Here is a 23901-nt window from a genome sequence, read left to right on the forward strand (position 1 = left end):
TGCCAGTGAGGAACAGCCGCAGGAGAATCCACTGGCCCCACAACCTGCAAGTTGTGTTGCTGTGAACTGCCTGCCCATTTCCAAGCCACTCAAACTCACTACTCCTTTTACACCAAAAGGGAATTCAGCCTGCCAAACTGAATAACCCATTAGGATTCTCCCTAACAACCACTTCAGCAAGACTTTTGCTACCATGCCTTCCTCTAATTAGTGGCGCATTCACACACTCGGTGGATTGCAATTGAGGATCAGATACTGCTTACTGATCAGTAGCAGCAGCACTTAAGACTTATATACCGCTTTACAGTGCTTTACAGCTCTCTCTAAGCAGTTTTACAGAGTCAGCCTATTGCCCCAACAATTTTGGGTCCTCATTTTACCCACCTCGGAAGGATGGAAGGCTGAGTCAAACTTGAGCCTGGTGAGATTTGAACTGCCAAATTGCAGGCAGCTGGCAGTCAGCAGAAGTAGCCTGCAATACTGCACTCTAACCACTGTGCCACCGTGGCTCTTTGGATCAAGCACCTGTTTTGTATGCAGAAGATGTCAGGTTCCACTGAGGCTACTCCAGAGGACTTTAGTTCCATTAATACCAGTTGACATGGCCAGGAGTCTGACCTGGGACAAGATAGTTTGCTGTTTTGTTATGGGTGTCAGAAAGGGGGGTAGGGAAGATCAACAACATCTTTACTTAGGGATTTAGAGGCACAGTGTTTTGTACACCTGTTTTTCCTGCTTCTCTCACAAAGCAACAAAGAACCAAAGTATTAGCAAAGATCTACACATCCTACAGCCTAATCACAGAAAACCCTGCTCTGTTCCTTCTTTAATTTCTGAAATTTTTATGGCATGCATATCTGTTGAGACAATTCACTCATTTTGCAGGTAAGCAAACAACAACAAAAAATTCATTCTGCCTAGAGAGTTTAAAAGGGGGAATGTTTCGTTTGCGCCATTCTCTCAATTCCGCAGCATGGCACACAGTACGACCACAATACACTCATGATGATGATAATGAACGTCTGTAGCAAAACAGGTGGCTAAGTAGAGCTTTCACACCATGGCTTTTCCAACAATGGTCCAAATTTCTAGCTGCTAAACTGAAGGCGGGCAGATCTGAGGCTCACAAGAACTGTTTTATGTTTTAATAGAACCTCCCATCTACAGTCTCATGAAATATATTGGCAGACAGCTAAGAAACAGGGATCATGACTCTACATGCAAACTTAGGCCAAAATTATGAATCAAGTTAATCTATGTTTTAAAATGCCACTCCTAGCTTTTCCATAAGCATTCTCTTTCCCCCCCCAACAGTCACATTTAGGAAGAAAAATGGTTCTAAATTGCTACTACTACAGAGAATAAATTACCAAAAACTTAACCAATCCAGTGCCAATCACTTAGAACCGTGATGGCGAACCTATGACATGCGTACCGGAAGTGGCACGCAGAGCCATCTCTCTCCGGGCACGCCAGCCGTCGCCCATTGCTCTGGTCTTCATGCACAAGGGAGCACCAGAAACTGGAAGAGCAGCTCCTTGGTGCGCGTGCACATGCCAGGAAGCTGAGCTTCCAGTTTCCGGGTGTGTGCATGCGCACCGGCCAGCTGGTCTTCGCATGCATGCATGCCAGAAACCAAAAGACCAGGTGACCAGCGCACATGCGCACACCGGAAACTGGAAGCTCAAGTTCCCAGCGCACACATGCGCACTGGGGAACTGCTCTTCCAGTTTCCAGTGCTCCCCCGCGCCTGTACACACACTCCCATTTCGGCACTCGTGCCAAAAGGGTTTGCTAACGCTGGCCTAAAATCTACCAACAAATTCCAATCGGTCTCTTCCTTATTGGTGTTCTATGTTACACCAATTTTGTTCTCATGTTATTGTGAGACACAGCTGCTAGTTAAAAAAAAAAATAGCAATGTGGTTGACCTCAAACCAGAGTTATATATTCTGTCAATAAATAGTCACATGAAAAAAAATTATGTTCAATGTTACAGCTCCCAGCAGTATATATGCAAGACTGACAGCTGCACATAGGCCTGTTCTTACTAACTTTGGACCTCCTTAGTATGTTGCCAAGTCACAGATCTTATGACTGCAACCTAGCCTTCCACCATACAGATAATCCTTGGACTGTGATGGCAGCTGGGACTAGGAACTCTATCGATAACTGACACAGTCATAACGTAGGATGTCATAGGACTGGGTTGTTTACTGATGGCAATTCCAGAAGTTCTAGTTACCCTTGTTAAATGAAACTGCTAACTGAGGATCTCATGTGATTGCTACTTATGACTTCCTGCTGGCTTCCCCAATGACTTTACTTGTGAGAAGCCGCAGGGAACGTCAGAAATCACAATCATGTGACTATGCTTGCCATGATGTTGTAATAGTGAGCTGGGTACTGAGTGTATGGATTACAATCATGTGGCTGAGGGGATGCTATGAGGGCTGGAAATCAAAGGACTGGTCCTAACGCCTCCTATTCAGCCTCATTGTAAATCTGAACAATCATAAATCTGAACAAATGGTTGTAATCGTAGGACTACCTGAATTGACTAAAATATAGTGACCACTGCAGTAAAGCAATATTGCAGCCCTGCATTTCAGTACTTGCTTGGTAGCCACAGGTGGGAAGGAATTGCATGCAGGTCGTAAGAATGAAATTTCATGCAGTCAACATAAAAATCAGCAATCTGATCATCATCTTCTTTGTCTTCTTCTATTGCAGTTTTGCAGTTGTTGTTGTTGTCTTCTTCTTTACATTATAATAATATTGTGTTATAACATGGCGGTGCAATGGATGGAAGATTAGCCTGACACCAAATGCCTTTGATGCTTTAATTTTTCTTCTTCTTGTATATTTCTCAGCAACTATCACACAGTGACTGCTTTAGAATCAGGGAAACCAACAAAATGCAATGACAATTTCAGAATCAGGTCACCGTTTCAGACCATGCAACAGCAGGTCCTGATAGACCTCACTGAGGATTTGAGAAGTGGTGCACATATAACTTCATGATAGTTAGCCCCTTAAGCAAAGAGTGTCACTTCAAAGCTCAGTATTGTTCCTAGCAAGCTGTTTGGCATTAAATGCATGTTAAATGGTGGTAAAAGCAAGCTGTCACTCAGTGCCTGTAGTCATATTGTTTCCCTGCCCTGATAGTGTTGTTCTGTGGGACCAAATTCAAAGTCAGTTGGAATCATAAACCATACAATGGAAACAAAATACATGGACAAGATATGCTATTTGCCTAAGTAAATGAAAACCCAAATGTCCTAGCTTCACTACAGATAGTCCTCAAATTACGATCACAATTTGGACCGGAACTTCTATCACTAAGCAATGCAGTCGTTAAATCCCTGATTTTACAATCTTTTTTTTTTCTTGCTGAGGCCATTAAGTGAATCATCACCATTGTTAAGTGAATCCCATGGGCATTAAGTGAAGCTGGCTTCTCCCGTTGACTTTACTTATCAGAAGCCTGCTGGGAAGCTGGTCCCAGATGATGATCACATGACCCTGGGATGTTGCAATCGTACGAGCCATGGTGGCTCAGTGGTTAGAATACAGTATTGGAGGCTAATTCTGCCAACTGCCAGGAGTTTGATCCTGACCAGCTCAAGATTGACTCAGCTTTCCATCCTTCTGAGGTTGATCAAATGACGATCCAGAGGGTTGAGGGCAATAGGATGACTCTGTAAACTGCTTAGAGAGGGCTGTAAAGCACCGTGAAGCGGTATATAAGTCTAAGTGCTAGTCCTATTGCTATAGAAGCATGTCGGTTACCAAGTGCCCAAATTTTGATCATGTGACCGTGAGGACACCGCAATGATCATAAGCGCGAGTATCAGTCATGAGCACTTTTTTTCAGTGGCACTGTAACTTTGTACAATCGCTATGTGAATAGTTATAAGTAGAGGACCTGTAGTCTGTGGAGAAACCAAACTGGATTAGGCTAGAAGGGCAGTATAAAAATTAAATTATTATTATTATTATTATTATTATTCTTGAAAACCCTTTTTTTCTGCACCTTTTTTTTAACGAGAAGACAATAAAGAAATAAATAATGACATACGTTATGATCTCCTTATATCAGAGGTGTCCAAACTTGGTCCCTTTAAGATTTGTGGACTTCAACTCCCAGAGCCCCCCAGCCAGCAAAGCTGGCTGAGGAACTCTGGGAGTTGAAGTCCACAAGTCTTAAAGGGACCAAGTTTGGACACCCCTGCCTTATATGATACATTGGATCCCAAAGTCACCCATAGGTGGCTCATGGAAAATAATATTGAAGTGCCAAAGCTCAACTCAGCTATCTGAACAGATGTTGTAATTAATTTATAGCTGGGAAAAATGCTGCAAAGTTCACCCTGCATATCTCGTTCAAAACACAGTTACCTTGGAACGCAGAAAGGTTATACCGTTCACTCATTAATTCCACGGAGTGGCAGCAGCAGCAGCTGCAATTCAATATGTTTTGGAGCTACTAATTGGTGTGGGTTTCAGAAAATTTCCATGTTCGATCTTTTACTGATTTCAGTCTTGTGAGAAAAGGGGGATACAACAATTAGCGTAATTAGAAAACTCCCTGTTTAGGAGAAATACTGTAGAAAGGTGAGAAATTAATATTGACACTGACATAATCGTGGCCAATGTGGCCTTGATGACAATAGGTTTCTAGGTGGCCTTAATTTAGTGACACAACAACTCCAAAATTCCAGAACAAGTTAAAAGCAGGATCAGATGATCTGGAAAAGAAGGAATTCTTTCATAGTGCTTGTCACGTAAATACATTCATTTAAAGTCACTATGAAAGCTGCACGTGGATGATAGGTCTTACAATCCACAACATAATTTGCAAAGGCCTCACAGAGAAATCCTGGAGAAAAAGGGGAAAAGACAATAAACAAGAGGAGAGAAAGATTATGATGATGACAGGGGAGAGAGGGGGGGGGGAAAGAAAGAGAATCAATGAATTATTGCCAATTCTGGTTTCATCCACTTTAGGCTTCAGATTCGCCCATCACTGATTTCCTGATTTATGCCCCCAGAGATTTCCGTCTCCCTGGAAATTTAGTTCTTGACCTACAAAAGATTTTCCATCTCTCTTTTATTTTTTTCCCCTTGCCCCTGCAGTTTTGCTTTAACTGTTCTCCTCTATTGTATTCTGATTCAGATTATGCTTCCTAACATTTCCCCACTTTTATTCTCTTCTTGTTCTGCCTTTTCAGCATATAGCAACAGTGTCCCCGTGGTTTTTCAAGCCAATTTGCTACTCTCTTTGCTAGATCCATGCTTTTGTCTTACTTCTCCTTTCTGGCTTAGTTTGGCTGACCTGAACCTGCCCTGAGGTCGAGGAAACCGACAGCAAACCGACATCCTCCTGGGAATTAGCCAAACAACTTACATGCTCAAATTCTTATTTAAGTCCTGTGATGTCAGCCAAGGAACTTACACCCTGCTCAGATGTCAGGTTTAATGCCCATGACATGAAAACAAGTGGCAAAGGCATGGCTGGACCAAGAAAGGTGAAAATTTGGAACCATTTTCTAGACAGGAGGAATCTGAGGACTTTTGGCATTTTGGATCTGCTCATAAATGTGTATGTGTGGTGTGTGTGTGTGTGTGTGTGTGTGTGTGTGTGTGTGTGTATGCATACTATATATATGTTATATACATATAGATACACATGCACATACATACATACATACATATACCATGTTTCTCCAAAAAGACGACCCATCTTGAAAAGAACCTCTATCACATTTTTGAGTGCATGTGATCCGATTAAGTGCATGTGATCAGATCGGCCGAAAAAATGTTTTTAAAAGTAAAAAATAAGCCTCTGATAATCACGTGGCTCAGCTGGGATCGTCAGAACCCTTTAAAAGCATTTTTTTCTACAAGCTCTTCGGCTGAAGAGATTGTAGAAAAAAATGCTTTAAAAAAGGTTCTGGCGATCAGGCAACTCAGCTGGGATTGTCAGAACTCTTTAAAAGCTTTTTTCCCTCTGGCGATCCTAGCTGAGTTGCCTGAACATCACAAGCTTTTAAAAGCATTTTTTTACAACCTCTTTGGCCAGAGGTTGTAGAAAAAATGCTTTTAAAAGTTAAAAAAAAAAAGTTGGCCACGCCCACCCAGTCACATTACCCTGCTCTCCCCACCAAGCCACGGCCACAGAACTAGTAGTAACAAATTTTACATTTCACCCCGGGTTGAATCCTGGCACAAAGTATGTAAAACTCAACTGATTTTAAGTCCTTCTTATCAATCGGTTAGCCAAAGCTTCAACACGGACATCTCTGCATCAGCTGGGAAATGTCTCAGCCATTGCCAGAAGCCAGTAGGATAAGTCAGCCCTACAATTAAAGTGACATTTCAGTGTGCACCCTGCCTCTCCAAATGACTCATTCCTTCACTAGACTCCATTCCCTTGGAAGCCTCTGGCGCTAACAGCAAATTCGCTCAAGGAAAGACCTCTCATTGGGCACATGGCTATGCCACCTGAAACAGGAGAGGCCCAAATCACAGGCTCCAGAGGTGGCAAAGGAGAGTTTAGGTATCTTGTTGGAACTAGGCCATCATACGCTAAAATACAGATAATCCTTGACTTATGTTGGAAGAAATGTCCATCTGGGTTCAGTTCCAAGTGGGGAGAAAGACACTGGAAACATGGAGGCTGCTTGAAACAATGGTTTAATGGTGGAAGTCCTGGGTAAAAAGCCACAGGGGTGAGAGAGAGAGGGGGGGGGGATGTATGTATTTGAATTTGAACTTGTATTCTGATTGGTTGTCAGACTCACATGGGGCCATGCAGGGGTAACTTTGTAGGTTGTCTTTTGAGTCCCAGACGTGGTTGAGCCTTGCTGGGTGATGCAATCTCTCTAGGTGCCATGTGGTGAGTTGTGTTGCTAGTAGATTAGGAGAGCTAATCCTATCTTTGTTGGATCTTGGGTGAGGACATTTGCTTATGAATAGACCTAGCCATCTCCTTATCTCTTAAGTGCTGACATCTGCTGTGGGCTATTGAGGAGGGTGGGGGCTATTAAGAATGAGTCTGCTTCCTGCCTAAAAAACATGTTTCTCCATTTCTCATCCAGGGAGGTATAATATTCTGCCTTTTTAATATTTCCTAGAATATTTCATTCTTCGAGGAGAGGGGTGGGTGTTAACTTTCTACACTTAAAACAATTCATTTAGCGGATGTTCGAAGTTACAATGATACTGAAAAAATGACTTTATGACCATTTCTCACACTTACGAAGGTTGTGCTATTCCCATGGTCACATGAACAAAATTCAGCTGCTAGACACTGATTTATATTTATGATGGTTGCAATGTTCCAGGGTCATGCGATCCCCTTTTGCAACCATCTGGACAAGCGAAGCCAATGGGGGAAGCCAGATTAACTTAACAACCGAGTTGTTAAGTTAACTGAACAACTGCAGGGATTCACTTAGCGACTATGGCAAGCCAAGTTGTCAAAACTCACTTAACAAATGTCTCTCACTTAGCAACAGGAATCTGGGGTTAAATTGTGGTCGTAAGTCAAGCATTTACCTGTCACAGTAACAACCGCCATTCAGAAGCAGGAATGAAGATTCATCCATTAGGAGGAGGGAAAGCACGCTGGACCACATGAAAGTTATTTCTATATGTTCTTAAATGATAACACAACCTCACATTTATGTGTCCAATACACCTGAGCTTCACTACCTGGTTGTGAAACACTATCACCTTTACTAGCCATTTCCATTGCAAATGCTTCAGGTGAAAGTATTGAAATGATTTTTAGAAAAGACTAACTAGATTATCAAACAGCGAAGCCCAAGATCAGTTTATTTTAAAATTCATTAAAAATTTGAACCATATGTTTTGTCCCAGTGGAGACACACCCACTCACTCCTCCCAAGAACCTTTATGGGGAAGGAAATCAGCTGTGATCCATCTGCTTCATGTGCAAAACCCAGGGGCTTATTGCTAACAAACAGCCTTTTACAAGAGTCCCCTTTTGGGATCTGCTTTTGGTCAGCCATGGGGACTAGGAGAATGGCCAAAGCAGATTGGACAAAGGTTTAAAACTCCCTTAGTTAAAAATTAAAGAATTGATTTCCTAAATCAGAGCCAGGTCAGTCATGTACTATTCTGCACTTAATGGCAGCCAGCTAGGGGTTTTTCCAAAAATGCAGATGAAACATTCTGCAGAAACAGTATTCCACTGTTTCTGGTATACAAAGATATGATGCCTCTGTTTGAAAGGTAAAAGGCGCAACATCAAAGAAGATGAAATAGATTACAAATTTACATCAGAGGTGGGTTTCAGCAGGTTCTGACCAGTTCTGGAGAACCGCTAGCGGAAATTTTGAGTAGTTCGGAGAATTGATAGTAAAAATTTATTTATTTATTTTATTTATTTATTTATTATTTACATTTGTATACCGCCCTTCTCCCGAAGGACTCAGGGCGGTTCACAGCCAAATAAAAATACAATACTATAAATACAGATTAAAAATACAATACTATAAATACAGATTAAAAAATACAATTAAAAAACTTATTAAAATTGGCCAGAATTAAAATTTGAAACTAAAAACCCATTAAAACCCATTAAAACACATTAAAACACTACCCCAGTCCAGCGCAGATGAATAAATAGGTTTTAAGCTCATGCTAAAGGTCTGAGGTCCGGAAGTTGACGAAGTCCTGGGGAGTTCGTTCCAGAGGGCGGAGCCCCACAGAGAAGGCCCTTCCTGGGTGTCGCCAGACGACACTGTCGCGCCGATGGCACCCTGAGGAGCCCTCTCTGTGAGAGCGCACGGGTCGGTGAGAGGTATTCGGTAGCAGCAGGCAGTCCCGTAAGTATCCCGGCCCTATGCCATGGAGCGCTTTAAAGACATTCACCAACACCTTGAAGCGCACCCGGAAGGCCACAGGTAGCCAGTGCAGCCGGCGCAGGATAGGTGTCACTGGGAGCCACGAGGCTCCTCAATCACCCGCGCCGCTGCATTCTGGACTAACTGTAGCCTCCGGATGCCCCTCAAGGGGAGCCCCATGTAGAGAGCATTGCAGTAGTCCAGACGAGACGTCACAAGGGCGTGAGTGACTGTGCACAAGGCATCCCGGTTCAGAAAGGCGACTGGCGCACCAGGCGAACCTGGTGGAAAGCTCTCCTGGAGACGGCCAAGTGGTCTTCAAAAGACAGCCGCTCATGAAATAGATTACAAATTTACATCAGAGGTGGGTTTCAGCAGGTTCTGACCAGTTCTGGAGAATCGCTAGCGGAAATTTTGAGTAGTTCGGAGAATTGATAGTAAAATTTATTTATTTATTTATTTATTTATTTATTTATTATTTACATTTGTATACCGCCCTTCTCCCGAAGGACTCAGGGCGGTTCACAGCCAAATAAAAATACAATACTATAAATACAGATTAAAAAATACAATTAAAAACTTATTAAAATTGGCCAGAATTAAAAATTTGGAACTAAAACCCATTAAAACCCATTAAAACACATTAAAACACTACCCCAGTCCAGCGCAGATGAATAAATAGGTTTTAAGCTCATGCTAAAGGTCTGAGGTCCGGAAGTTGACGAAGTCCTGGGGAGTTCGTTCCAGAGGGCGGAGCCCCACAGAGAAGGCCCTTCCTGGGTGTCGCCAGACGACACTGTCGCGCCGATGGCACCCTGAGGAGCCCCTCTGTGAGAGCGCACGGGTCGGTGAGAGGTATTCGTAGCAGCAGGCGGTCCCGTAAGTATCCCGGCCCTATGCCATGGGCGCTTTAAAGACATTCACCAACACCTTGAAGCGCACCGGAAGGCCACAGGTAGCCAGTGCAGCCGGCGCAGGATAGGTGTCACTCGGGAGCCACGAGGGCTCCTCAATCACCCGCCGCTGCATTCTGGACTAACTGTAGCCTCCGGATGCCCCTCAAGGGGAGCCCCATGTAGAGAGCATTGCAGTAGTCCAGACGAGACGTCACAAGGGCGTGAGTGACTGTGCACAAGGCATCCCGGTCTAGAAAGGGGCGCAATTGGCGCACCAGGCGAACCTGGTGGAAAGCTCTCCTGGAGACGGCCGTCAAGTGGTCTTCAAAAGACAGCCGTTCATCCAGGAGAACGCCCAAATTGCGCACCCTCTCCATCGGGGCCAATGACTCGCTCCCGACAGTCAGCCGCGGACTCAGCTGGCTGTACCGGGATGCCGGCATCCACAGCCACTCCGTCTTGGAGGGATTGAGCTTGAGCCTGTTCCTCCCCATCCAAAATTCTGACTGGCCCCACCCCCCATCTATTCTCTGCCTCCCAAGTCCCAGCTGATCGGGAGGAAATGGAGATTTTGCAGTATCCTTCCCCTGGAGTGGGATGGGAATGGAGATTTTACAGTATCCCTTCCCTGCCACACCCACCAAGCCACATCCATAGAACCGGTAGTAAAAAAATTTGAAACCCACCACAGGTTTACATGTAGACCCCCCTTATACTAATTTAGATCTGCAAATGCTGATTTAGAAGGTATAATTTAAATCAATGTTTCCCAACCTTGGTAACTTTCAGATGCATGGGCTTCAACTCTCAGAAGTCTCAGCAATGGCCCTGCTGATTACAGAATTTTGGGATTGGAAGCCCACAAATCTGGAAGAAAACCAATGTATTGTGGTGACTAAGGTGTTGGGCTATGAGTGCAGAGATTCAGGTTGAGGACCAACCTGAGCTTCTGAACGAAAAGCAAGATATACAGTACATTTAATAAAGAAAAGAAGCCGTTGCCATGATTGGGAAACTGGTTTAAATCAAAACCGCATACAAGAGTGGAGTCGGTGTAGGAGCTGTCCAGGTGCTGACGATTGGAGGGACTGCTCTACAGTCCCTTCTATAGGTAGTCCTTGACTTACAACTATAAGTGAGACCACAACATTTTGCATCACATGATCCCACCCAATTTTACAACCTTTTTTTTTTGCCACGGTCATTAACTGAATCACCACACTTGTTAAAGGAGACATCACGATTTGACAAATTTGCAATCTTCCCTGCTGACTTTCCCATTGATTTTGCCAAGTCAGAAGCCAGCTGGGAAGGTGGCAAATGGTGGCATGTGACCACGGGAGACCATTGTAAATGCGAGCTGGCTGCCAAGCACTTGGATCATGATCTTGTAACTGTGAGCATGCTGCAATGGTCATAAGTGCGAAATCGGTCACGAGTCACTTTTTTTCAGTGCCATTATAATGTTGAGTGTCACTAAATGAAGTGCCATAAAGTTGTAATGATCCTTATTCTTAAATCGGATTTGAGTCAAGCTCTGCAAGAGAGGGTTGCCCTTTGCAAACTGGAATATACGCAAACTTCCCGCAGAAGTAAGGTATGTTTAATTACGGGGTCATTAATCATGGTGCAACATACGCGTATGGAATGTGCCTCATCCCTACCAAGCCAAACAAAAAGATCATCTAAGTTAATTGACCTCATTGCTGCATCTTAGGGAAGTTGATTGCATTTTGTAATTACCACTAGATGGGCTTTGAGTTTGATTTTAGCAATGAAAAAGTAGGGTAGGCATTTTATAAATCAAGTCATCAAGTAGATTGGTCTTTTCCCAATTCAAAGTGCGAGGGACTGTAACTCCTACAACTCACCATCTGACAATGAGATGAGGCATGTCTGTTGACTGTAAACGTCAGTCATTTGGTGCCACTTAGAAATGTTGATCCTCTCTGCACCATCACAACCTACCCAAAAGGGATGACCCTGCGAAGTCCTGAAAATATATTTCTGAAAACCAAGACAATGAAGTATTGTTCTAGGAGCCCTTTCTCTCAACCTTAAGCTTTCATTCTTCAGAGACACTTGGCCTGTTTACAGATAGAGGAAACTATTGAAGGTGCCCTTTAATGGGAAATCCTGCTGTCTTGCTCAGCTAGAGTTGCTGGTGTATGTAAGTCTGATGAGTCAGGAAGCAAAATTGGATAGTCCTCTTCCTTGGTTACCACACATTAGGAAGGCACCAGGTTGGGCAAAGTTGGTTGATTCCTGTTACATGATTTCAGATGGTTTACATCTGCAATCCCTGAAGACCATTCACCTTCTTCCGAATGGACTTCCAGTAATCCAGTTCAGTAGTGCCATCCTAGATTACAAATCTCCCTTCCTAGGAAAGCTCTGTGGATCATCCTTTGTTGTCTTTATGGTTCTGAATGTGCTTGAATGTTTGATTCAAACAGATGGGCTTCACACATTGCCCTAAGCCATAATGTGGTTTGTTTGATTTTTGGCTTGGTATTATTGTACAATTCTAACTATTGTGGTTTGCAAATCATGACTTATGGATTAACATTCTGTGTTATTGTTTTTATGATTTGAGATTCGGCTCGTTTTATCTCATTCTGTTGGCTATTATACTCTCCTTCAAGTTGCTGTTTTATAGTCATCTCTGTTAATCATGTACTAATGTTGGATGGGAGGGCCCGTGGCCAAAAAAGAGATAAAAACATTTTAAAGAAGCAATAAATAAATAAGGAGCTCAGCCTGGTGTATACAGATCTGCTCCTACCCATTCTACCTCAGTAACAAACTGTAAAATATATTAAGCTAAGGGTTAAACACTGTGACCTGCATGTATAAGCTACCAACATCCCTTCAGCAGATTCATAGCTCTTCAAAGGGAGTAAAGCCAAAAATGTCTTTTTTTAAAAAAAAAATCTGGTGGGCACTGGGGTGTACACATTAAAAGGCAATACAGGCGGTCCTCAACTTATGACCACAACTGAGCCCAAAATTAGTTGTTAAGTGAATCTGGTTTCCCCATTGACTTTGCATGACAGAAAATCACAAAAGGGGATGATGACATGGCTCCAGGACCCTTCAACTGTCATAAATGTGAGTCCGTGATCTTGTGACTACGGGGACGCTACAATGGTCATAAGTGTGAAAAATGGTGATAAGTCCCTTTTTAAAGTGTCGTTGAAACTTCGAAGGGTCACTAAACAAACTGTTCTTAACTCAAGGACTACCTGTATACACTTCATAAGCTTTACAGAGGCTTAGAGCAACTGCGTTCCCCTGAAAACTGATATTTTCAGATTGTGTCCCACAGTCTTTTGAGCCAACTGAAGGTCCACTCACCTGACTAAAAAATAGCCACTGGCTTACGGTCTTCTAAGGAGCTTGATGGCCAAATCAAGATTTGCACATGAGTTTTCTGACCGAGGAACAATGTTTCCCTGGAGGTATTGGTTGGTTATTATACATTTGGCCGGTTATAACCTACTAGCATCTCTTCAGCTGCCTCAGAGCTCTCCAAAATGAGTCAAACCAAGAACATTTGTCTTTTCTTTCATTTAGGGGGGGCACTAGGGTGTACATTAAAAAGCAATATGCTCTTTACAAGCTTTACAAAGGCTTAGGATATCCTTGTTACCCTTAAAACAATGAAAATGGATATTTTTCAGAGTGTATCCCACAGTGTGTGCTATGTAAAGTTGATGCAGCTCTCGAACCAACTAGAGGTGCACTCAGCTGACTAATAGCCACTGGCTTAAGGTCATCTAATGATGGCCAAATCAAGATGTGTACTTGAGTTTCTGACCTGGAAACAATGTTTCCTTGGGGGTATTGGTTGGTGATTACACATTTGGGTAGAGAATCTTCTCCTTGTGGCCTCAGCAGGGCCCAGTTAAAGCACTAGAACAGAAATAATTGGATTTCAGTCCCGTAAATGTGTACATTTATGTCCTGTTTCCAAGAGCCATCTAATAAGCACATAAAAAGGTAAGCAGATTTGGAATCGTGTATGAATTATTTTTGGGAGAAGCGCGGAACAGCACAAATAAATAATGTGGTAAGATTCTGTATTCCTATATATCATTACCAGGGCCCCAAATTTAATCTACAGCCATAATTCAGAACACTCACATATTTATATGCATGGGAGCACTGAGTGACAATACTGAAAGCAGACTAACAATGAAAAGTAGAATGGAAAAAAAATTCCATACATGTGTAACTGGTTTTCTGAAAATTTTCAAATTGTAAATTTTTCCTATGGTGACTAGGTTAGTTTGCACTAGGCAGTTTACACAGAAAACGTCCAATTTGCATTGGAAAAGTTTCTGACGGATGACATTTATGTTGATCTCACATATTTAAGAAAGCTAATCACTTGACAAAAACATAATTAGATTTAGAAATGACTAATCTCGCTCAACACTGTAACAGTAGTAACAGTTGTTGTTGTTAAACTTATGAAATGGGAGTATTTTCTTCAGGGGAAAAAAAATCAACCATTTAAAAAAAAAATAGACCTGTCAGATCTTTGGGTATTTTGGAACGTGCACAGGCCCCCTAACCCCTGACTTTGCGTAAGCTTAGCAACTTTTACAATATTAATATTCACTCAGGTATGACTGAGTGACTCTCTGGATTGAATCAGGTTTACCACAAACACATGGATTACAGTTTCGGCCTCTGGCAGATAACAAAAGAGCAGAAATCCAGCATTTCTGTTACCACAGAACTTATATTTAGTTCTGAGGAGAAATTATGAAAACAAAGAAAAGATCGAGTCATTTTATATCAGGGTAGCAGAAAGAGGGGACAATAGATTTTGTGGCTGAAAGTGGGTGTGGCAGGGATTTTCTGATGATGGGACAGAAGCCGCTGCTACCAACATGGTGAAACAATCTGTTTGCTTTATCCAGTATTGCTCCCTTTGAGGGAATGAACTTCTCCAGGATCTCAGCTGGAAGGCAGCTTTTCCCATCATCTGCTGCTTGATCCTTTTAATTAGACATGCCAGGAGCCGAAATTGGCACGAGCTGAACTACAATAGTTTCTTCCTTAAACTGTTCCAAATGCTAGATAATGATGATAATAATAATAAAATGCCCCAAGAACTTTAAACTGTGTTTTCTTTTCTTTTCTTTTCTGTTTTTGGAGCGGTGCTCAACTTCCACATGACTTTTTAATAATTCCAGGAATACCTTCCATTTTCAGACCACCTCCCATGAAGCCAAAATGTTAGGCAACTCTCCTGAATCAATGGCAAGCATCGCTAGTGCTCCTAGCAGGACTTTCAAGCTTTAATTTATCTTTTCTTTTTTTTATTTGCTAAGGAGAGGGATACTTCATACATTATGCAGAAACAAACTTGGGTCTGCTGGCGAACGTGAGCCCACATAGAGAGAGAGTTTGAGGCCAGTCGTGGTTCCCTGTCCAAGGTGCACGTATAGATAGATGAAGGTACACGTTTTATAAACAGGTGAATGTAATATTTGTCACCTACACTATTTTACATTTGGGAATAAGTTTCAACGATATCATAAGGCAGTGTTGGCGAAACTTTTGCGTTCTTGTGTGCTGGCCCGCATGCCGGAAGTGGCACGTGAAACTGTCCTGTGCCGAACGCGCGGCCTCGCCAGTTCCTGTCATGTTTGTGCGCTCAAACGCACGACGGCCAGCTGGCCATTGCGCACGTGGTGCCGGTGACCCCAGAAGTGCAGTGATCCATTGCGCGTGCACGTGAGGCCAACCCGGAAGGCCGGGTGCCGGCTTGCACATGTGCGATGGACCGCCACACTTCCGGGGTCCGCCAGCATCGCGCATGTGACGGCCAGCAGGCTGGCGCGCGTTTGAGTGCAGGAACGCGATGAGGAGCCGGAGAGGCCACACATTCGGCACGGGACGGTTTCGCGTGCCACTTTCGGCTCGCGTGTCATAGGATCGCCAACACTGTCATAAGGGAATCAAGACAGATAAACCTATTGCGAGGCACCAGAAGTCATTTTATGCACTCCAAATACATGTACGACAGAAGCACAATTGAATCCAGGAGTGTTTTCAAGAGTCAAGGCACTTAGGCCATGTAAATGGGGGGTGGGGAGAAAAGAACTAAATCAATTTGAACTATGCAGCATAATCCCTCAGGGAGGTGCTCTGCCCAAGCCCTTTTGGAATCCAGGGAAGCTATGCAAAGATGCTCTTGTTTCACCATGCGAAGCCACTTCAGCTGGACTCTAACCCTTTATTAACAAGCATTTGTGGTGCCGAAAGGGAGGGTGAGAGAGAGAAGTGCCACTTGATGCCTATTATGTTTCTGCCATCTAATATGCTTGCCCCTGTCTCGTTATTTTGCATGCTGCACAGTTGAAGCTTGGCAGAATAAAAGAAGAAGAAAAAATAGTCTGGGGCTAATTCTGACTCAAATTAAAAGTTCATTCAGGCAGGCTAAGAGTTAGAGAACTCGCTCACATCATCTATCCCAGGGTTCTCCATGGCGGGGGCAGCCACTTGTGTTGAAGTGTGGCACTCACTATCTCCTAGGCCAGGAGTCTCCAACCTTGGCAACTTTAAGCCTGGAGGACTTCAACTCCCAGCTTTGCTGGCTGGGGCATTCTGGGAGTTGAAGTCCGCCAGGCTTAAAGTTGCCAAGGTTGGAGACCCCTGGCATAGGCACTCACTACCTCCTAGGCATTGCAGGCTTTGTCCTGCTGGGTATGTGATGGGAGTTATAGTTAGTACATCTGGAGAGCTCTAGCTTGCAAAAAGATTACATTTACGTGCATATGAATGGCCACATGGAAAGAAGATCACGTGCATGCACAGGTGGACACGCACAGGTGGTACAATATACACATATAGGTGGACACGCACAGGTAGTACAATATACACGCACAGGTGGTACAATATACACATAGGTTCCTATGCCTCTCCTCCTGACTCCAAGCTGGGTCTCAGGAAAACACATAACAACTTAGAAATGAGAAGCTGGCTATATAGACACATAGTCTGGCTGGTTTGAGGCAATACTCAACACACCAAAAAGCTTGAGGTAGAGAAAACACCAAGATAATACTTGTATACCCTGTACTTGTAACCTTGTACACCCTATATAACAGTGATGGTGAACCTTTGACATCACCGCCTGTTGGCCTGCGTGCCGGAAGTGGTACACAAAACCATCCTGTTAGGTATGTGTTGCCCTGCTGGCCTTCGTGTGTGCAGCAGTGCTGATACCTGGAAGAGCGGCAGTCCATCGCGCATGTGCGAGCCAGCACCCGAACACCCGGAAACTGGCATGGACGTGCGCCCGACGAACAGCTGGACATCATGCATGTGCGTGACATTAACCCGAAAGTTCGGGTGCCAGCCTGTGCATGTGTGACGGAACACCGCTCTTCTGGGTTTTGCCGCTCCCGCTCCCACGACGGCCAGCTGACCAGCATGCGTGTGATCACAGGAACGCAGAATAGGAGCCAGCGAGGCTGCGCATTCTTTGTGTGATGGTTTTGCGTGCCGCTTCCGGCACGCGTACCATAGGTTCACCAGCACTGCTATATATGCACAGTGTGCATCCACGTGAGCCCGACAACAGGCTCACAATATTCCTCAAATCCAAAGACACAGGAAGGGAGACGCCAAGGAACACGCATGCCTCATTGTGCGAACCCAGTTTTACCCTCATTCTTTGAAGCACGTCAAAACGCGGTCCCGGTTTGCACAGGCACATCAAAAGCTTTTTATCTGAGCAACAGGCACACAAAAGTGCACGGACACGCATTGGTTTATTTCCCTCCCTCCAATTTGTGAAAAGGAAATCAAGAATGGGTGTTTTTTTTCCACGCCGACATGTGTAGTCACTCAAACAAAAAAAAAAAAAAAAATCAGCCACACCCTACAATCATGCCAGCTCAGTCGCCTGGCTTTTTCATAGAGCTTTCATAGCTTTCCATTCATTCAATACGTGAAAGGATGCAAGCAGCCTTCCAATCAATGCTGCCTTCCACACAATAGATTCCCTTCCTCAGACTGAATCCTGGCGTAATGCAAGCATGCACAGGGCATGATCTGAAAAGAGCTTTTTCTTGCATGCCTGACTGACACCCGGCTTCTCTCCACCTCTTCGTCTCAGCTAAAAAGGGAGGAAACCATCCGTCTCCCATCAGACCGGCTAAACTGCCACCCTGCAGAAGGGATCGTCAAATGGTCACCTGCTTGACTTCAGCGCTTTCTCCCCTGGTACACCAACTCTTTTCACACTTTGGCTGACCTTTCTGAAAGGGCCCTTTCCCCAGTAGGTAAAGCACATGTTCTGCAGGAGGAAGGAATCAATTCCTGGCATCCCTAGTTAAAATGACTTCAGCAAGAAGGAGCAACTCTTTCTTGCTGAAGAACTTGAAGAGCAAATACTAGCTAGAATAGGCAATGCTCAGCAAGACTCACCTATCTGATCACTTTACATTAACTAATCAAGGGGGGTGGGGGGAAACAGTGCAGGTCCAGTCCAACTCCGTCACTGGGTATAACCTGCAGGGTTACTACTGCTTTTGCATTTCTCAGGGCTGTTTCACATAAATGCTGCCCTTCCCACTCATGGTGATCTTGGCGTACGACAACTTTCGCCAGCCTAATAACCTTATGATGTGTTGGGATTTCAACTTTCATAGTTCCCGACCAACGTGACTTTAAACCCTGAGAATTAGGGGAACTGCTGAAGTCCAATGCATCCGGAGGGATTCAGGACTGGGACATATTAAATAAAGGACATAAAGCCACTCTCCTTGCCCTTTCCCCTTTCCCCAAAAATGCAAACTCCACAGACCAATGCTCTCCCTATGTCAAATGGGACAGTAACAACATATTCTCACTTTTGTCCAGGACCACACAGATGGAGAATTAGCTAGTATCAACTATTGTGGCTGCCTGAACTCTAATAAAGTGATTAACTATGAATTCCAACGTACTCCACAATCTATGTTTAAATGAGTCCCCATATAAGGGAAGGCTGAAGCAGCCCAACGTATGAATTGTAAAGGTAAGCAATGCCCATCTTCAGTTTATTCTCCCTACACAGTACAATCAGTATCGATTTCATAGATCCTCACTTCTCTAAAGTGGGACACTTAGACGCTTTTGAATGATCCTCCTCCCATTGTCTCTCCCACGAGTATCTCTGAGGCAAGGAAGCTGGAGGCACCCAGTGTCTACTTCTTCTTTCTTTTTCTTTCTTTCTTTCTTTTTTTTGCAAACTGTTGTCTTTTCTGTGCATTTCAAAGCTTTAAGCCTTAGGTGACCATCACTGGCATGCTTGGAACAGCCTGCTTCTTGCAGGAAAACACAGCTTTGCTGCAAGAGGTGGCGACAGGGATCAATAGGTGGCATTTCTCTGAGCCAACCAGACAACTCCTGGAGGTGTGGTCTTCTTCTCATTGACACACAACTCAGAGGCCTTTTGCCAGGTTCGGGCGTTTAAGCCTCCTGCTGCTTTTTATCCACTGGAAACCCCCACCCCCCAAATTCTCCACCCAGACTCCTTTCAGCAGCTAATTACTGCCCAGTCTTTTTTAGAATAGCCTTCCCCATCCCTGCAGGGAGCCACTACAACTGATGTTGCTGCACAGGCACTCTCCAAAGAAGAAGTCTCCTTCTTTGTCTTAGTAGTGCATAAAGCCCATCACTCGGCACTCTTAAAGGCAGTTGGCTAGGGGAGGAGAAATCCTAAAGGCACCCTGTCAGCATGTGCAAACATATAAGGCTCTACGCCAGGCAAGGAAAAGGCATTCACAGGGAGCACCACAGTTGCTCTCAGGTCCCAATGGTTGGCTTTCTAATCCTGGCAGCTCAGGAATGTTGCATTTCCAAGCATTTTAAATAGCACGATACACCTTTGGTAAACCCAGGGTCTTCTTTGTAGTCTCAGAGCAGCTTCCACTTCCTGAAATGCTAGAGAGAGACAGCATGCTTCTCCTGTGGTTCTCTACCTAGATTAAGTGTCCTGGGTCGATACCCAGACTGTCCCCATATCCATAATGAGGTTATCTAATACAGCTATAGCTTCCCCCAAAAGGTTTTTTGAGTTCCTTGGAAATAAATGGCAAGCAAACCCACATGTGGGATTAGAGAGCTGGCAGGAACGGAGGGAAGCCATTGTAATTTCCCAGGGATTAAGAACTGTTATCACTTTTGCATGCACTGCCATTAGTTTCATCCCATGGCACCCTGGGAGCCTCTCCAGAAACAAAAATAAAACAAACCTTTAAACAAGTCTTGGAAGCTATCAATCAGCTGGTGTCCCCAAACGGATCTCAAATTCTTGGCATCCTGGAAACCAGGTTGCAGGAGAGGATGTGGTCTCCACCTTGACACCAGGTGACAGAGGCATCCAAGCCCCTTGATCTCAGCATATATATATTTTTAAGTGACTAACTTCATTGACATCTTGATAACTTTATGGCTCTTGCAGCACTGATGTCTGACACACTCCTGCCACTATCTTGGCCTTGGGTGTTTCTACCCTCTGGCCCCCAGGACATTTGAAACCAAGAACTGACAGGAGTCCCCAACAGTATGAAGGCACTAGGGAAAATTGGGGAGGAAGTTGTCCAATGGTCCAGCCCATCCTCCTGGCCGATCCTCCCCTAGCATCCATCTGGTCTGGCATCCTGCCATCAGGCTCCAACTTGAGGGTTTTTTTTTTCCCCTCTGGGGCTCAGCCACACCTCAAAACCCAAGACAACCTCCCTCCCCCCACCCGACATTTCTTTCATCCCACTGACCTGCTCTGGTCCCTGGAAGCAAATCCGGCACTGCGGGGTCCTCATCCCACTATCCAAGCTGCTGCTGAGCGATACTGAGTCCAAAGCTCCTCCGGCCCCACCCGCGGTGGGTTGATGCCCCGGCTGGTGTCCCGGCGGCTGAAGGCGAGGGTCCTTCTCCTCCAAAGCCAGGCTCCGGGGCCGGGTCTCGGCGCCTCCCCCGCCGTAATACTCCGCTTCATCGTCCTGCTGGACCGAGCAATCGGCGAAGGGCGGCCATCCGCAGCCACTGCCGCCCAGCGCACCCCGGCTTCCCCCAGCTCCAGGCTCGGGCTCCGGGCGGCCCCGCCGCATCAACACCAGCAGCTTCAGCTCGTTGAAAAACATGCGGATCCTGTACTTGAACATCATTTACCTTTTTTTTTTCCCCGACGGCGGCAGCAGCGTGTACCTTTCGGGATGGGGATGTGGGGGTGGGGGGGAAGAGAGCCACGGAGAGAGGTGGGGTGCGGGACGCCGCCGTCTAGCTGCGCCCCTCCTGCCTAGCATCGGGTGACGGAGAAGATCGGGAAAGCGCCCGGCAGGTGGAAGACGGGGGGACAGCAGGAGCGAGACTCGCAGCCCACATCTCGCCGCGAATGGGAAAGGCAAGCTGCGCGTTTACAGGTGTCGGGGAGGGAGGGAGGGAGGGGGGCAGAAATGGATGAAGGGCAGGAGGAAATGGGGAGGGGGGAGGTTGCAGCCCGCTATGACGGAGAGCAAGGGCTTCGGCCTCGCACGGCGAAGGGTTAACCGAGAGGTCGGAATTCTACAACTCCGGGTCCCGCCGGGATGGGCGATCGGGTCGGGGAAGGGGTGAGGGATGGGGTGGGGTGGAGTTGGGCAGTCGTCCCGGCGCGAGGTCCAGGTGTTACGGGAGGACTGGGACAGAAGCCGCGCTCTCCCTCTTTCCGAAGCCGGGGTGGGGAAGAAAGGGGGAAGGTTTGCTCTCCGCTAGGATTCGGCGCGCTGCAAAAGTCCCTCCAGGAGCCTCCGCGGGAGGCCGGCGTCCGGATTTCCTCGGGCCATTGTAAAGCGAGGCGAGCCGAGGGAGAGCTTTCCGGCCGTCAGGGCCTGCAATCGGCTACGCGGAGGATCCGGGGAGGGAGGGAGGGAGGGAGGCAGGCAGGCAAGCAGGAGGAGGGGGAAGAGGAGGAGGAGGAGGAGGAGGCTGAGGATTCAGCAGACGCGCTGCAACGGCGGGCTGCGCCTCTTCTTCGCGAGCTTCCCTTTACTGCCGGGCCGCCAGAGCGGCGGGGAGGCGGCTCCTCCGCTTTAGGACCCGCAGCCCCAGCGACAGGGCCCTCTCTTCTTCTTCTCCTCCTCCTCCTCCTCCCCCCGGGAGCTGGCTGGGCAGCAGCAGGCGCAGGCGGTTCTTTTGTCTGCAGCGCTACCGGTAGCTCCGTTCCCTGCTGCAGCCTCAACTGCAGCCGCGCCGCCGGGCTGAAGGAACCGCATCCCTGCGCGGCTCGAGCTGCTTGGCCTTCCCCTCTGCGCCGGCAAGGCGGCCGCTTCCACCCCTCGCCTGCCGGGATCGGGGCCGTCCGTCCGTCTGTGCGTGCGTGCGCAAGGGAAAGGGAGGCTCCGGCAGCGTCTTGAGGTGCGGAGCCCTCTTCCCCTCCTCGGCTCCTTTTATGTAGCCGGCCCCAGCGGGCGCTTGGGTTCGGTCCCAGGGCGCCCCCAGCCGTCCGGGGTTGCCAGCCGATTCCCCACGCCTCTCCTCCCACCGCCCCCGAGATCCGGGGGCTGGGGCGCACGACAGCCCGAATGGCAGCGGTGGCGGCGGCGGCGGCGGCTCAGGGCTGAGGAGAGGGAAGATGGCTTCTCCTTCCGGTACAGCATGTTAAATAAAACATTTTCGGGAGGAGAGAGCGGGAGCGCGAAGCGGGGTGGATGCGGGGCTTGCGTGGGGCCTCGGAGGCGCGCCGGCGTCGGACGAAAACCGAGGGGGCTGATGCGTAACCGCTGCGCCACTCGGCTCTCGGCCGACCTCAACCACGTGGAAGAGGGGCCGAGTCCCCGGGAAATGCGAAAAGTGCCCTAAGAAACAGCCTCCGGACGTCTCCCCTTTCTAGAGATGGAGACGGTTGGGAAAGCATCTCTGAGGCGGGGGGGGGGGGAACCCGGATTTTTTTCAGTCGCCTCACAGCCCTACCCAGGCATGTTCATTTCATTGCAAGAATTTGACAGTGGGCCTTGCTAAAGGACCTCTTCTCCGAAAAGCCATTCCCTAACTCAGCAGGCTAAAATTTAGTCTTAGGAAGAACATCTCTGTCCTGACCCAGAAGTTTGGCGACCTCGCTTGCTCCAGTGCTATTGTTCGCATGTGAGGCTCTGGGTCAGGTGGGATGTTGAGGAACAAAGGAACATGGGCAGATAAAGCAAGTGTTCTTTTCCCAGGCTGTATTTATAATTCATTTGCCTTCTCAGCCTTGAAGTAGAAGTGGTATTTTGATACCTGGATGGGTGGATAGATAACAATCTTCCCTAAATAGTTAAATAGGATTTAAGCCCCAGCCGACTTTCCATCATTCGGAATAAAAATTACCCCTGCCCAAACACCCGCAAGATATGCGTAATGGATAAAACAGGGACAGGGAAAGAGGTTCAGGGAAGAAACTGAGAAAGGATTAGGGAAGGAATAGATTATATTTGGTGCTCTCCCAATGTTTTGGACTTTATCTCCTACAATCTCTTTAACACAACTGTTAAAGCAGCACAACATCTGAAATGAGGCAGGTTATCACTAAGTCTGGGGTAAAAAGAGAGGTTTAAAGAGCAGTTGGATAAAGTAGGCTGGTAATAAAATTTGGGGGAGGCTGTTTTTAACATAGTCACCAACCTGGCAGAAGGCACAGAGGTGGGGGTGGATGAGAAGGGGGGGGGGTTGATTGCAGATGAACTTATTTCACACTACAATTAAGTAACAAGGGTGAACAAAAAGTAAACAAAGTATTGCTTTATTCCTAGCGCCAAAGTGCTATTAATGTTAATAGGTAAGCAGAAAGCAAGAGAAGAATGGAGTAAAAATAATTTCCCTTCCCTGAACAATCTTACGACCAAGATTTTGACAAAAGAAAGGCTACAGGCAGAAAAATGAATATGAGCACGTACTGTTGAATATAGTTAGGTCTGGAAATGCGGATTATAAGAAATAAAACCAATCAATCTATCAGAATAGAGTTGGAACGGGCCCAGTCCAACCCCCTGCTCATGCAGGAGACCCCATACCTACAAAATGTTTTGGTAAAAGCTGAGTTTTGAAAAGGGGTTTGAAGGAAAAGGACAAGGTAGCACCATGTTTTCTGGGAAGGAGGCCTAAACAGA

The 23901-nt window shown here is 46.1% G+C and overlaps 1 protein-coding gene across 1 annotated transcript in view; it reads right to left on the reverse strand.

Moving 5' to 3' along the window:
- MARCHF9 (membrane associated ring-CH-type finger 9) overlaps window positions 1–23285 on the reverse strand; it is a 54228-nt gene extending 30943 nt beyond the window's left edge. Inside the window, exon 1 of the mRNA XM_058172664.1 lies at window positions 20557–23285. Coding sequence (XP_058028647.1) covers window positions 20557–20946 — 390 coding nt within the window. The 5' untranslated portion in view covers window positions 20947–23285. The remainder of the gene's footprint in view (window positions 1–20556) is intronic.
- Between the last annotated feature and the right edge of the window lie 616 nt (window positions 23286–23901).

Source organism: Ahaetulla prasina, chromosome 2 (assembly GCF_028640845.1).
Source record: "Ahaetulla prasina isolate Xishuangbanna chromosome 2, ASM2864084v1, whole genome shotgun sequence".
NCBI classification, from domain to species: Eukaryota; Metazoa; Chordata; class Lepidosauria; order Squamata; family Colubridae; genus Ahaetulla; species Ahaetulla prasina.